The sequence below is a fragment of the Cyprinodon tularosa genome, unplaced genomic scaffold (genome assembly GCF_016077235.1).
Source record: "Cyprinodon tularosa strain WSP-4 unplaced genomic scaffold, ASM1607723v1 ctg194, whole genome shotgun sequence".
NCBI lineage: Eukaryota > Metazoa > Chordata > Actinopteri > Cyprinodontiformes > Cyprinodontidae > Cyprinodon > Cyprinodon tularosa.
In genome coordinates this window covers 1,074,363-1,090,426 of record NW_024038699.1, presented here as the reverse complement: position 1 = coordinate 1,090,426, position 16,064 = coordinate 1,074,363, and the positions used below count along the sequence as shown (strand labels likewise).

General features: G+C 35.7%; 2 protein-coding genes across 2 annotated transcripts; both read left to right on the top strand.

The window, feature by feature from the left end:
- Positions 1-223: 223 nt before the first annotated feature.
- LOC119782471 (gastrula zinc finger protein XlCGF26.1-like) lies at positions 224-8,033 on the top strand. Its single transcript, XM_038283446.1, has 2 exons — positions 224-1,087; positions 5,469-8,033. Exons 1-2 carry the CDS (start codon positions 973-975, stop codon positions 6,782-6,784), a joined length of 1,431 nt encoding a protein of 476 aa, XP_038139374.1. The 5' UTR covers positions 224-972; the 3' UTR covers positions 6,785-8,033.
- Positions 8,034-8,719: 686 nt separating this feature from the next.
- Positions 8,720-14,080, top strand: LOC119782463 (gastrula zinc finger protein XlCGF26.1-like). The gene is made up of 2 exons (XM_038283438.1): positions 8,720-9,162; positions 11,092-14,080. Coding segments are annotated over exons 1-2 (1,572 nt in total). The 5' UTR covers positions 8,720-9,161; the 3' UTR covers positions 12,663-14,080.
- Positions 14,081-16,064: the final 1,984 nt, after the last annotated feature.

Genomic DNA, 16,064 nt, shown 5'->3' with positions numbered 1-16,064 from the left:
GTTTTTTGTTTCAGATTTTTGAATAAGTTTGCGTAAAAAATATTCCCAAACATTGAGACATAACATAGGAGATGGACATAAGACCTCATGGCGTTATAAGGATAAACAGGATGAGTACTACACCTGTTTAACTGTTTTAAAAGACTTTCCCTTTTTCCCTGTTTTTAGAAATAAACACTGTGCTAATTTCATAAGTCTGTACTATAACATAACAACCTAATCTAAAATGAAAAATACCCTATCTGTTAAATTATTTCAACTGCTTTATTGTGAAAATCTACTGGTTGAAAATTGTATTTCCGAGTTAGAACTTTACTCGTCACTGATTGGTTAGAAAGCAGGAAGTTATCGAACGTAACAAAGTTAGCTTGACTGGGTAGCTCAACCTACCCAACCCATAAAAATACCGTGTTACGGAGTCTCTAACAGTCTATTCATGGGACTCTTCGTAATGACAATACGTCGGCGGGTTTTTAGTTTAATTTGTAGGGCCGAGGTTTGCTGTACAGAATGTAATTAGCCTGTAATAAAGTGAACAGACAGCTAGCAACTGGAGCTAAATCAGCTAACAGCGATATATTATGTCTTTCTGGGGTAATTGTTTAAAAAGGTTAAATGTTTCAGTGCTATGATATGAGTCCACACCCTGAGACTGACATTGGGGGGACAGTTGTCTTTAGATACCTACTCTAACCTTGAAGTTTAGCTGAGGAGTGAAATATTGGTGAAGACAAGAGAAAAAGCAGAACTTCTTACTGATTTATAAATCTTTGCTCTCAGCTCTCCTACGTTTTCTCATATAACTAATTTGATCAGATGCTGAGTTCTTGCTGATTGCAGCTTCAGAGAACAGAAAAGGAAAACTCTACAAAAAATAAAGATTACATGCTTTATGGCTGAAACCTTCACCTACTGGAAGATGTAAAGGTTGCAAACAGGGATTAAGAAAAAGAGCTTCCCTTTGGATGGAGGATGTCTGAGATGATGAAGGTGGAAGTGGAGAACCCCAGAGGGCGAAGCTTGGGCCCTCCCATCCCTGCGGGATCTACATCAGAACTGGAGCAGACACAAGGCAGCAAAGATCTCAGTAAGTAAAACAAATGCAATAATAAATTCATCAGCAGTTTTATGAATGCCAGAAAAATTCATGATTATGATAGATTTACTTGGAAGAGAGATATTGCTGTTAGTTCAGATACAGTTGATAAAGCATTCTTAAAATGTGTCTACCTAAAGTCAAAGAAACACATTTTAAAGTTATACACAAAATTTATGCTGTCGCAGAATTTTTAATAAAAAGATTTGGTTATGAGGTGGATCAATGTTTTTTTTTGTTGTAATAATAATAATGAAAGATTGGAAAATTAACGATGTTTCCCCATTTGCCCTAAATGATGTCTTTTTTTAAATGGACCATCTTCCTCCAGCCTGTTTCTGTTACTATTGATATCATCCTGCTTTTGGTTAAATATCATATCCACTGTGCCAAATGGTGAAATGCCAAATCTTCATTTCATTGGTTTATTAATAAATTAAAAACCTTTTTTTTCTTCTCATAAAAAGACAAATATGCCAAAAAAAATTCAGTCTTGAATTCTCCCAACATCTCCTTTTCTAATTGCATCCACCTTTTTTGTTTTTCATATTTCTATGGCTTTCTATGTTTGATTTAAATGTTTATTTAGATAAATCCCCCGCTATTTGTTTTACTTTGTTGTTTTTTTTTCATTTGTAATTAATCTTCATCTGTTCATGTACACTGTAGCCATCCTGTCTGAGAGTATTTTTCCATGTAAATGTCAATGGCTTAATAAAAAAATATATATATCAATAAGTGATAGTAGTTTGACTGGACTAGAGAAAATCAACTCAATCAGTTGCGTATTTGAATAAAGCCCTTTGTCTAAAGCTATGTATGCAATTTATCTGTCGAAATGATTGGTTTAAATATATATTAGTTTGTTCATTTGGAGACCATTTGTGTTTTTTTTTCAGTTGCCTTTTTTGTTGTGACACCTAAGTGTTTCAGGTTATCAAGAAACATCAGAGATAACTTGAGTATAAACAATGGTCAGCTTTCAACTTATTTTATTTATCAAAAGAAAAAAGTATTAATAAAAAAAAAAAAAAAAGCTTCCCCTCCTAAATATGACTAACCCGGAACAAAGAGTTCAGTTTCACACAAAAATGCCTGATTACTACCAGAACTGTATGATTGTGAAATCTCATGCAAAAATCTCAAAAGATCCATCATGTCCCAGTCTTCAGTTCAATTAAGTAACCAATTAGACCCAAAGTCACTGCCATCTGAAGGAAAGGTTTTACTTTGGCTTAGAGAGCCGTAGTAAACTGCAGCGCTGTTGTCCACATATGGAGACGACACAGAGCAGTGGTTAACCTTTAGAAACCAGGCTTCCATAATTATTTCAAGATCACATTGATTATTGATCCAGGAGGGCATGATTGAACGCAGAAAAAGACATTTAGATTAAAGCCCAGCTTTCTTACTTCAGTTTAGGTCAGTGTTCATGATTAAACCATAAGAAAGAGGAACTGGGAAGAAATTACATCCATGACAGAGTTCCAATTATTTCAATGATCTCCATGTGCTTTTGGAGAACAATGTTTAGACTGATGAGCCAAAGTAGAACGTTTTTGAATGTGTTCAAGTGATTCAGTTCATCCTGTAGAAGACTAACTGCCGTTAAAGAGGATCATAAATGCTTGATATTAGCTGCTGTTCCAAATGTGGAACAACCAGTTATAGGTTCACGCTGGCAGTTATTTTTTGACTTGGAGCTAGATGGTTATAATAGCTTTTTCATTTCTGGAAAATGTAATCAGCAGTTCTTAACCACTTTCTGTTTTTAATTATTATTTATGTCTGATATTACTATGTATAAGGAGCCCTAAAGTTTGCATTTGTTTCAAAACCCAAGGGGGTAAACATTTCTTCACAGCACAGCATGAAGCCCATCCTCAAAATCTTCAGAAGGTATTGTATAAGCTTTCTTTTTTCTTTTTTTTTTTTTTTTTTGCTCAGCACCGACCTTAGCTGGAGCAATTAAGGGCTTCAATGCTTTAGATTTTTTTTTCTGGCTTCTTTTATAGCTTCACAGATGAGTCATCACTGTGTTCTTGGAACAGTTATGGCAGCCTGGTCACTCTGGCGAAGGTTTACCACTGCTAAATACTTTCTTTATGTGTGGATAATGCTTCTCAGTGTGGTTCCCTGCAGTCCCAAAGCCTCAGAAGAAGCATTTTAATGGTTTCCAGAATGATAGATGTTTTTTTTTTTTATGTTTTAGCCTACATTGAGTCGTCAAACAGGTTTTTCTTTATCCCACAGGTCTGGCAGTAATCAGGCCTGGGTGTGGCTACTGAAACTTTTCAATGCAACTTATGTGGATAATCACAATAAATTCATTCATTGGGGGTGGGGGTGTAGATAGGGTGACTTAAATATCTCTGTTAGCTAAAAAAACCCTGAAAACGTTTGTTTTAGATTTACTAAATTTAACCTTGTCTTGTTTTAAGACAGGGATAACATTTCAGATAACAGTTGTTGTATGTTGTACGAATCAAGGCTCAAGTTTGGTTCCAGAACACAACTAAAAAAGTTTTATTTTCAAGCCTTTTTTTTATTTTGTTAGGTTAGTATTAAGATCTGCAAAATAAATAACTTTGTGCTTCTATTAAAGTTTATATAACCCCCTTTATCTTTGATTTGCTGCACAAAAAACCCAGTGATGGCACATTTAGATCATAGTATCTACATCATGGGCTCTAAACAAGAGGAATACTTTTTTCTGAGTCCAGTTTAAATGACAAATTATTGAAGTTTTTGTCTGCTTCCTAACAAAATAAATAAAGAAAAACTTAACAAATATTTACTTAAAGTATGATAACCTAGTCCAGATCTAACCAATCTGATTAGTATTTGTTTTGCATCGAAGCCGATCTTGGATTTTAAAGACATCAATAACGATAAAAACGGTAAAACAGAAACTTATGGGGTTGCTAATCCCCCGTCGTTTTCACTGTGGAAGAGCCGGACTTTCTACCACATACCTGCAGTAGTGTTTCAGAATGATGCACATGGTGTACTTTTAGGCTTAAAATAGAACAATAAAGCAGTAAAGTGGTTATTTGGCCTGTTCTTTAACTGATCACCTTACCTTGTTTTCTTTGGATCTATTATGTGTGAGTTCAAATATTTAATCTTTCAGTGATTTTTTTTTTTTCATCCAATGCTCATACTCTTTATTGCTGTTGATAAACTATATAAGCAGCATTTTTTATCACATAAAAGTAAAAAAAAAGGCATCAGTCTTTACATGTGGTCTTTTATATTTAAACTCTACTGGATCCACTTTGGTTTGGTGCTTTTGATCAGCTGACTTCCTGCCTGAACTCTCCACTCTGCTCCAGATTGACACAGAGTCAGTGTTACGAGCATCAGCACATGTGGAACGATTCAGAAACGGACCGTGGTGCATCAGGTGGAAGCGCTCTGATTGACCAGAGTTGCTACGATCAGCTACAAAGGTGCAGAACAGTGATTCTGCACCACTTCCACATTTAGTGGAACAGAAGGTTTAGAAAGCAACTTTTCATTCGGTTTGTTGGGATACCTGGCTTAGCCACTAGCCAAACAAATAATAACCAACAAGCTTGGAAGACAGTATATAGGAGTTAAATTGAACAAGGTTTAATGAAGGAGTGCACTGACTGCAGTTTTCTGGCAGATCACTGATATTTAAAAAGCCTTGCATGCTAATTCTTTTCATAACCGTTGCCAGAAGGTGGCAATACACCTTCCAATGCTTCAATCTTTATTTTACAATGCCTATGAAATAATATAACCTGTTATATCTGCAAGATCTTTGTCAAAATACAGATCGGTTAACATCTCTGTATCTTCAAATATTAAGTGAAGCAGGGCCTCCTGATATGCTGATCAGTCAGTGCACCACTTTAGTTTTAGATTTTCATGCTCTTAAATAGTAAAAATAATTAATTAAAAAAAAAATTTTTGTTTTACACAAATATAAACACCCCATAAAAGAAAACAAGCTAAACATGTTTTTATTTCTTTTTTTAAACCTGAAAACAGAACCGCTTTTCTTTGTAAATGAAAATAAATGTTCTCGCATAGATATTTTTCAACAATTTTATTTATTTTACTAAGAAACTTATAATATTTGCAGCTCTAGGTTTTGTTTTGCTGCACTGACGGCAAAAAAGGCCCTTAGGATTGTGAAGGTTGCAGACATTTGCTCCAGACATTAAATGAGTCTGATAAATTATTTTATTTTGAAGGTAAACATTGTTGAAACCCAACATGTGATATAAAACCTCAGGTTTTAAAGTGATTGTAAAACAGATTGATCATAAATTTTTGTTTCTCACACAAGGTTTAAGCACATGTTTGAAAGCATTAATCCAATGTGTTTCTTCATTCCCAGTCCAGACGGTGGTAATTAAAGAAGAATTTGTCCGAGACTGGAGCTCCAGCTCTGAACAGCAAGACCACGAGCCCTTTGATATAAAGGAGGAGGAGGAGGAACTGTGGATCAGCCAAGAGGATGTGAAGATAGAAGATGAAAAAAAATCTCAGTTTTTTGAACCTGATCAAACTGACACTGGAGACGGCAGAGAAGCTGAAGCTCCAACCAGCAGCTCTGCAGAACAGCTGGAAACAGAAGCTAATGGAGAGCAGTGTAGAGGACCAGATGCAGACTGGACCCCAGATTCCTTTTATTCCTTTCAGCAAAGTGACATGACGGCACATAGACGAGATAAAATGTCTAAGCTGTGTTCTGGCCTCATGGCTCAGGTTGAAGTCCATGAAGGAGAAAAGCCATATGCTTGCGTTTTTTGTGGAACACGATTCAAACATAAAACATCAGTTAAATTACACATGATGACTCACACGGGAATTAGAGAACATTGCTGTGATCTCTGTGGGAAAGGATTTAAGGAAAAACGTTTTCTTCAGACGCATATGAGACTGCACACTGGAGAGAAGCCATTTGCCTGCCATGTTTGTGACAGAAGGTTTCATGCAAGAAAATTTCTTAAAACCCATCTTGTCGTCCATTCTGAGGAAAAACCTTTTTCCTGTGATGTTTGTGGTACTAGATTTAAGATAAAGGAATGCCTTAAAAAGCACATGAGGATCCACACAACGGATAGACCGTTTGTTTGTGATGTTTGCAATAAAAGGTTTTCCCTACAAGAGACTCTAAAAAGTCACATGCGTGTTCACACGGGAGAGAAACCATTTATCTGTAGTGTTTGCAGCAAAGGTTTTTCACGAAAAGAGAGCCTTAAGGGTCACATGCGTGTACATACTGGGGAGAAACCGTTTATTTGTAGCGTTTGTAATAAAGGATTTTCACGACTAGTGTATCTGAGAAAACATGTTATGGTTCACACCGCACCATTCAGCTGCAGTGAATGTAGTAAACTTTTTGTCGATGAGATTCAGTTAAAGCGGCATGTTAGATTTCACACAGAAGAGAGGCCGTTTGGTTGCGACATCTGCAAAAGCAGATTTAACCAAAAGCGCCATCTTGAGAATCACATGAAAGGCCATTCGGGAGAAAAACCGTTTGTTTGTATTGTTTGCAGCAAAGCGTTTTCGCAGCAAGTCTCACTGAACAGACACATGCGTGTTCACACTAAAGAGAAACCGTTTGCTTGTAATGTTTGCAGTAAAGCATTTTCTCAGCAAGGAAATTTGAAGAGGCACATGAGTGTTCATGAGGGCTGCGAGTGATTATTTATGCGTTGCTGAATCAGATGTTTGACAAATCATTTCTCTGTGCAAACCATCTCTCTTTTCACTACTAATATATACCTGACACAAAGCCCTCCACCCTAAAATGTATTTCCCTGGGATGTCTTTATATGTGTCTAGAAATGTCCACAACAAATGTAAAAATTATCAAACATGAATTGAAATATTCTTTCAAAATAAAGATAAAACCTATATTACAGCTCATACCTTGTAAGAAAACTAATGTTAAAATTACAATTTCTTTAAATTATTTTGGAGCATGAAGAGATCTTTGATACCAATTTGCATTTGTAATAAAATTGCAGTTTAGAACCATGGAATTTTTAAATCGCAGAGTCCTTCAGTTTAGGTTACGTTATATTTTTATTCCAGTTTAAGTGGTGGTATAATATATGTGTTCTAAATAAACTGAAATTATTGAATTAAATTGCATAGCTACCCTTAAACATTAATTTATTATGTGTTGGTGGAAGTTCTACTTCACTAGGGACCGTTCATATTGGAACAATTCTTTTAATTATACTATCCCATGCTTTATGGTAGGGTTGAAGGAACCTTTGACACTGTAAATACAAAAGAAATTTTGCCTATTTAGAGTTTCTTAATTGTAATATTTTGTATATATAAATTATTATTTTTTTGCCCAGACCCTTAGTGCTTATTATTATGATGAAAAGGCCTATATTTACCTGTGAAGGTAAGAACAAGTGTTCATTGTATATAAATAAAAGTAAGGTACGTTACCTGACTTATTGGTGGTATTTCATTCAGATGAACACATCCTTACAGAACCATCCTCTATAAATTAGAGGTTTTTTTTTTTGATAAATATAAATTAAACTGTACTGGTTGTAACTCTAAAGTGTGCCTGAGTTCTTTTATAAATCTGATCATTTAAGCAAGTTGTGTCTCTTCTCTTTATGGCTTTGAAATTGTTAAAAGCTTCAGTATGTGATCCTCTAAAGGTTTTAATTTAAGGATTTTTAACTTTGTCTGTTGTTTATATGTATACCTCTCTGTTTAGTCTCGTTATTGTTAACTGTTGATTTTTGGAAAAAATGTTTGACACTTTAACACCACATTGTGCCATGGTCAAAATGAAAAAATTGTTATTTTTGCGTATTTTTTTATTTTTATGTCATCTATACTAAAATGTGTTGCGCTGTATTGGTCAAGGAGTGAAAATGTGGTGAAACTCATATAATAAATATGTATGCAATCCATGTTACGACCGGATTGTTTTTCATTTCAAGTTCAGTTTATTTATAAAGTACAAAAATAATATGAAGCAACAAAGGATTTAAAGGATATTGAAACAATCATTAAGACATTAAAATTTTGTGTTTCTCCGCTAAACACATTTTTGCTGTGAAGAAACTTTTCATTTTCAAGAATCAGTGATTTAATTTAATTAACTGATTTATTTCACCGAATTGCCAAAAAAATAAATCAGATTTATTACATTGTAAATATCTGTTTGAAGTTACTTTATGCAAGTTTTATTCTGAATTACTGTACAAAAAAAGGAAAAGCTTTTGAAATTGAAACTTTACTCGACATCCATTGATAAGGGAGAAAGTAACCGATATTTAATAGGGAGGAAAAATAATGATAAATGTGAAGGATGCGGAGAAACAGAAAATGTAGAACACGTACTGATGAACTAAAACTTATGAACATGAGAAGGATGGTTGGAAGGACAGGCAAAGAATGGAGTCTTAAATGAATATTGGGAAATAAGGAAATATAAAGGATATTCACAGATTAAGGAAAGTGTTATTTATTTATCTACAGAATACAAAATTAAAAAGTAGAATTTGATGTAAAGTAATGTTGCTACACACTCATGTACAGTAGGTGGCGGTATGCACCTTAAAGTTGCTTGCGATCCGACCTGAATAGAGAAGAAGAAGAGGAGGAAGTAACCGGATGTGACGTTGCCATACAGCTGCCTATTTCGTCTTGGCGTTTATATAAAACTGTACAAATGATCAGACTCTATTTATTAGGATTTCGTTTCAACGTGTCTATTTATAACCGCTGTGATTAATATTAGCTTGAGTTTTCTCTCCAGAATGCAGTCAGCGTCCATTAGCAAAGTGTTAGCAGTTAGCTTAAGCATCACAGAGGCTAACGGTATACAGGGTTCATGTCTGAGGGGAACAAGGAGAGTTTACGCCCAGAGTTTGTGAAGAAGGCTTCTGCGCACACCACCCCCACCCTGTTGTCCATCTGAGGACCGACAGCCTGGGGACAGTTGGACAGTGGAGACACAGAACTTAGGAGCGAGCACCCTGATGTTAATTTGGATCTGGTGTGAAAGTTGCAAACCAGGTTTTCGTAAAGGAGATTTCCAAGTAAGTAAAATTTTAAATCATTACCCTGCTGCAACTGTAAAAACCGTTAGGAAACATAACTGCTCATATCCAGTTCAGTCCAGTACAATTATGGTGTGTGTTTTTAATCAGATGTAACGAATGTCTTGCATAACATTTTTTATAAGATCCTTTATTATTTTCATATGGTTTTACTGACATGTGGTGACATAAATTCTGTCACCAGGATTAAGTATGTATAAAACACAAATACTTTCTATTTTAATGTGTTATTCCGACACACACACACACACATACACACACACACACATATATATATATATATATACACACACACACACTTTTTTCAGTAAATATAGTTCTAGAGGTGCTATTGGCATTATATTTTCACCTGATATCTGTAACAATCCATGCAATCCACACATATATGGTAGAGCTGGCCCTCCCAACACATACAAAGAAATCAAAACATAGATGTCCAAAAATTAAGTAATGTATAATAAAGAAGAAATTGTACAAGGAAAGAGTATTGAACACACTATAAATTTATTTAATATTTTGTGCAAAAGCCTCTATTGGCAATGACAGCTTCAAGGCGCCTCCTATATGGAGAAATTACTTGCATGCATTGCTCTGGTGTGATTTTGGTCTATTCTTTCACACAAACAGTCTTCAAATCTGGAAAGATTTCGTGGGCCTCTTCTATGAACTCTGATCTTTGTTTCCTCCAATAGATTTTCTATTGGATTTAAATCAGGTGATTGGCTGGGCCAATTTTGCAGCTTTATTTTCTTTCTCTGAAACAAATTGAGCATTTCCTTTGCTGTGTGTTTGGGGTCACTGTCTTACTGAAATGTCCACCCACTTTTATCTCAATCATCCTGGTAGATGTCAGCCGATTTTGATCAAGAATGTCTCTGTACATTTTTCTGTTCATCCTTCCCTTAGTTTTGAAGTGTGTGCACCCATCTCTCCAGATGCATCCCATTTCCTTGCATACTTATATTTATGGTAAAACCTTTACACATAGATAAGTATATGTGCTTCATGCAAAGCAAGGTGGATAGCTTTGGGTAGAGCACAGTGGTTGAATTTAAAACTTTTCTTTCCAAAACAAAAACAGTTTTCTATAAACCTGGTATGTTATTATTGCGTCATGTAAAAGCACTGCCAGGTATACTGAAAAACACTGTAAGCTGTATCATACAAATAAAACGGTTAAAAAAATATTTTCTGGATTATTTTTGTTTAGATTGTGTCTCTCAAAGTAAACATGTACCTATGATAAAAATGTCAGACCCCTCCATGTTTTCTAAGTGGGAGAACTTGCAAAATGGCAGGGTGTTTAAATGCTTATTTTCCTCACCGTACTCTCTTCTAGAAGTAATTAGTCAGTTATTAATTAAATACTAAAGTGTGTTTGGTTATGAGCTGCTCGTTTCTCTCTAAAATCCTAAACACGCTGTTAATAATTTTAGAGCCTGATATGTTTCACACTGGAACTGACATGCAAACTCCCTTTTTAGTTGGATGGCAATACCTTAATAAACTAGTAAGTCTTAACTTAGGATAACCCAAGGAAGACCTAAATCTTCTGGACTTCAGAACACACCACAATGTGATTTTTAGCTTAAAAACACTGTTATTGATCCTGCAAACCAGAAGGATGTTATGAAACCTTTCAAAGCTCACTGTACCTCTTAACAATAGATGAGTCTGTACAATGAGACACCGTAAACTAACAAAACTAACAATTAAACATGTTTCCTTTTGTTATTTTTTAAAACATAAATTAAAGACATCCATAAATTACCCACCATAGCATTTTATTTCAGTGTTGACAATTTTTTGTTTAATAATTTTTGTAAGACACAGAAATAACTACAATTTTGTCACATTTTACGTATAAATGAAGCGGAAGTATTAATGAAGTTTTATTTCTCTTCTTAGTGTTACCTTTTCACAGAAAGTGTAATTTGGGCAGTTTTGACCAGCAGAGTCCAGAGCATCTCCTGGTTAAAGAAGAAGAGGAAGAACTTTGGATCACTCCAATAGGAGAGCCCTTTTTGAAGAGAAAAGATGAAGAAAAACATCACTTATCAGAGATTAATCACATCAAAACTGAAGATAACAGAGAGACAGACGCTTCAACCAGCAGCTCAACTGAACAGATGGAAACAAAACCTGATGGAGGGGACGGTGAGGGACCAGAACCTGTTTTGAAATACTGCCTCCAGCTAAAAACTGATAAAATTGCTACGGATTCTTCTGCAACTGAAGTTAGTGATGATGATAATGATGATTGGCGGGGGCCTTTGTCAGGCTGTGAACCAGAAACTAAAAAAAACCTTAATAACAGTGAGAGAACAGAACCTCAGTCACAGTCTGGTAAACTGTTGGCCTCTGAGCTATTTCCTCAGACAGAAAAAAGCTCTTCCAATTGCTTACCTCAGAAGAAATGTGTTAGAGTCAAAGAAAAAGTGTACCTCCATTCAGTTCCTGATGGCCACAAGCAATTTGGTTGTAATATTTGTGGAAAACATTTTACCCGAAAGGGAAATCTGGAGACGCACATGCTAGTTCACAAACAAGAAAAACCCTTCACCTGTGAGGAGTGCGGTAAAAACTTTAGACGCCATTTACAGCTTACAGTTCACCTCAGAATTCACAGAGGTGAGAAACCTTTTAGTTGTGATTTTTGTGGTAAAGGTTTTATGGTAAACAGTACTTTACAAGCACACAAGAGACTCCACTTAGGGGAGAAACCATTTAGTTGTGATGTTTGCGGTAAAACTTTTCATGTAAAGAAGATTTTGAAAGTGCACATGAAAGTCCACTCAGTAGAAAAACCATTTCATTGTACAATCTGTGAAAAACAATTCAAGTGTCCATATATTCTTAAAAAACACATGAGCGTTCACACTGGGCTGAAGCCATTCGTTTGTGGTGTTTGTAGTAAAGCCTTCTCACACGAACAAACTCTGAAAACTCACATGACTGTTCACACTACAGAGAAACCGTTTGCATGTGATATTTGTGGTAAAAATTTCAAATATATGTCCTATGCTCGAAGACACAGACAGTTTCACAGTGGTGAAAGTGGACATAGCTGCGATATTTGTGGGAAAACATTTATATTAAAACCTGCACTCATTGCACATAGGAGGAGCCACACAGGAGAAAAACCCTTTTCCTGTGACGAATGTGGAAGAAAGTTTCACGTTAAGGCAAACCTTAACCAGCACACAAGGGTCCACTCAGGCGAGAGGCCATTTGCCTGTGATGTTTGTGGTAAAAGATTCAGCAGAAAGACGCATCTTAAAGTCCACACTCGGATACACTCAGGAGAAAAACCATTTCTCTGCAATATTTGTAAAGAAAGATTTCGGTTTAAGCACAACCTGAAAACACACATGAGAGTTCACACAGGAGAGAGGCCTTATGTTTGCAAAGTTTGCGGTAAAGGGTTTTCACGACAAGAGCATCTAAACAAACACATAGCTGTTCACACGGCAGAATGACTTTTAGTCATGGTGGCCAATGCTTGGCTATGGTTACAATGCAACAGCCTGAGTGGTTTTTCATATATGGACATTTGGATATGTAACTATCAGTTTTAGCTGAAAAAAAACCCCCCAATCGAATAGAAAAATAAATTAAAATAAAATGTGATTGTGTTGAGGAATAAAAGAAACTCACATCTCAGTCTTATTAAAATTTCGGTTGGATTACTTGAAACGGGCAGAACATGCAAGAAAACATCTCACAGCCCAGTGTGGAGCTAAATGGTTTCTCAGACTGAAGACAGACACTGTGAGACGGTAACCTGAAGCACCTCATTTAACTTATTTTCATCTAAAGGAGGTAGCACTATCTGTTGGTGAGAAAAATGTGATAAACTTGATCACCTTTTTGTTTATCTTTTGATTGTGGAATCTGCCTGTAATTAGATATTTTTTTTCCAGAATTAATAAAATTGTAGGAGTTTTGAATGAAATTAATATATATGATAGCTTACCCTAATAGTGCTAAAAAGGGCAATTATTATCACACTTGTTTCAGTTTAATTTTTGACGTAAAAGGAAAGGGTTGATGAACAACTGGATCTTTTTTCTGTGCTGAATCTAATAGATTGAGCTCCAGATTTTTGTTGCTAAAACCCACTGTTCCTCAGAACGCACAGACCTGCAGCGTATAGGTTTTGTCCTTCTTTAACAATTGAGTCTGAAGACTTTTTTGTATATTTAAAAAAGTTGCTGCATAATTTATTCCTTTATATTTGTTTTTTGTTTTTTTTTTTAGTTATAACAGACCCTTAGGAAATAAGTCCTTAACATTAATTTTGTATTGGGAATGTAGGAAGCTGTGCAGAGCTGTTCACACAAGATTCATTCATAAAAAACACCTAAATAATATTCAAATCTGAAATTGAGAAATGTAAAAAAAAAATAAGGCTGTTTACTACAGCTCTGTGTAATTCTGCTTTCACAGATGATTTATAGCCATAGAATGGTGTTATAACTGTAAACATTAAAGAAATGTGAGAAATTACCATATTTACAGGCTGTAATAAGCGGTAAATTATTCTGTTTCTAAACTTTTTTTTTCATTTGTAACATTTTTCTGTTAAACAAGTTTGCACAATGTTAAACTGTGTAATACTGACCAAATGTAACATGGTTTAAAAATCTGTAATAAGATATTTTGATGACTTAAAGATGTGCCATGATTGTGACACACCATCTCATTTTCTGTAGAGTTTATAACATTTAGTAAAATCTGTATGAGCTTTACTCATCTGTTCTATTGATATTTAAGGTATATCCCATAATTTCCATCCAGGCATTTGAGATGAACTGTAAAATATGTTAAGACGGCCTCCCAGAGTGAATAAAGGGAAATGAGAGAAACCCCAAAAGTAAAAAAAATGTTTCACAAACAAAAATCTGAATAAGTGATTCTCCCCAGTGTATTAAAACTGGACAAACATTCAATGTAATAACATTTACAGGCAAAAAAAATGAAATTATTTGATAATATCAGCCCAGTTTCTTCACATTCATTACCATTTTTTTTTGTCACCAAGTCCAAGTTTTTTTCCCCCTTTTCTGCTGATTTACTTTAGCCAACAGTAACTGGGGTTGGAATCAGCTAACTGTGTTCAGAGCGTTTCAGTAAAAGTTAGGAGACTGGTTGGTTAAAAAAATTAGAGATGCCACAGAAAAATCCGTTCCTTACACATACTGAGCTTTTTCAGCTAAAAAATGGCAACATAATGTACATTTATATAAGTAAAAAAAAAACTGGGCTTCTCAGAGGACCATTACTCAGAGTTACAGAAATTACCACATAGCTGTTGTTTGTAGCACAACAAAGACTTTTTATCACTTAGAGAAAATGCTAATTAAATCGAAAGAACAGGTCCACCCCTTAGTAATGTGGATTACTAAGGAGGCATGGAGGCCTCCAAAAAGGCCTTGTTAGGGTCATTGCTGGCCTGGCTGAAGCGAAACGTCTTCAAATTTGGAAAAACAAAGTCCAGTGGTTTGTTTTCTAACTTTATCAACTTTTTTGGAATGACTATAAACTGCATAACTGCAGTAGCCTGACGTAGTCCTACTCAATTCTAGTCAGAATATGAGTCTGATACTGCTCCATAGAGCTGTGATTATGGGGCGTGTTTTGAACGGACCAGGAAAAAAAATGCCTCTGCACTCAATTGGATAGACCTACAACCAATAAGAGCAACGGAGTGCGTGACGTATGTTAAGCCACGCATAGTTGTTGTCAACAAAAATCAAAGCGTGCAGTTGCGCGCCTAGAATATGAAGATGAGCCGTGATTGCGTTTCTCTTTTCCTCTTTTAAAATTAATTTGCCGTCGATATCTTCTAGAACAGACCTAATAGCAGAATCTACTCACCTAAACTCTCCGGCGGCAGCCATTGTTGTTGTCTCCCAAGCGCGCTTTGGTCACGTGGTTGATTACGTTACTGTTGATCATCTGTCCATCATCGTATAAAGCCCGCCCTGACAATTTGATTGGATCGCCACAGGGTGGGCGATCATACTCGCGCTACTATGGAGCAGAGCCAGACCGAACTTCCCGACCTCAAACCTTGTGGGCGGGACTAAGTTCGGAATGGCACCCAGGCTATAACTGCAGCAAATTTGGACAGAATTGGTTGAAGAATATTCATAAAAAGGTGCCAGACAGATCTGGGATTTTGGCACAGTTGTGCTAAATGTGGCTTAAACTGTGCCACATGGGTTTATTACCTCATTGGTTCTTCACTTTTCCAACCTTTCTTTTTTAGTTTCCTCACAAAAAGATAACTGCTCACATATAGAGACAAATACATCTTGCTTTCACTTAAAGGATAATAGTGTGTGTAATTCTGTGTTTCCTGCTCTGAGCTCGTTACCTAAAAAGGAAAAAGATGTTATTGCCACGCTTCTCTGATATAAACCGTTCTTTCACCTCTGTGTTCGATTGTTTTCTGTGTGTGGTTCAGTGTTGTGGTCAAGACCACCTAACCCGAGACAAAGACAAGACCAAGACCAGAGTGTATCGAGACCGAGACAAGACCAAGACTTTTAGGGTCCGAGACCAAGTCAAGACCAAGACCGAGGGAAGACCAAGACCAGCGCCAGTATGTGACAATAAAATGTGAAACATGATCAAAATCACTAAAACTGATCTAAAAGACCCACATTCATATAAAAACACCTAGATATTTAACACACAGAACTGGATTAAACATCTGTATTTTTTACTTCTGCGTAGTAATCAAAGAATTTCAAACAATTAATCAAAGTCGATCAAAATAGTATTTTCTCCCTTTCATGAACAGTACATACATTCATGTTGTTTTTAAATGTCCTATTTCAAAACAATGTGCAAATGTGTAAAACTGAAAAAAT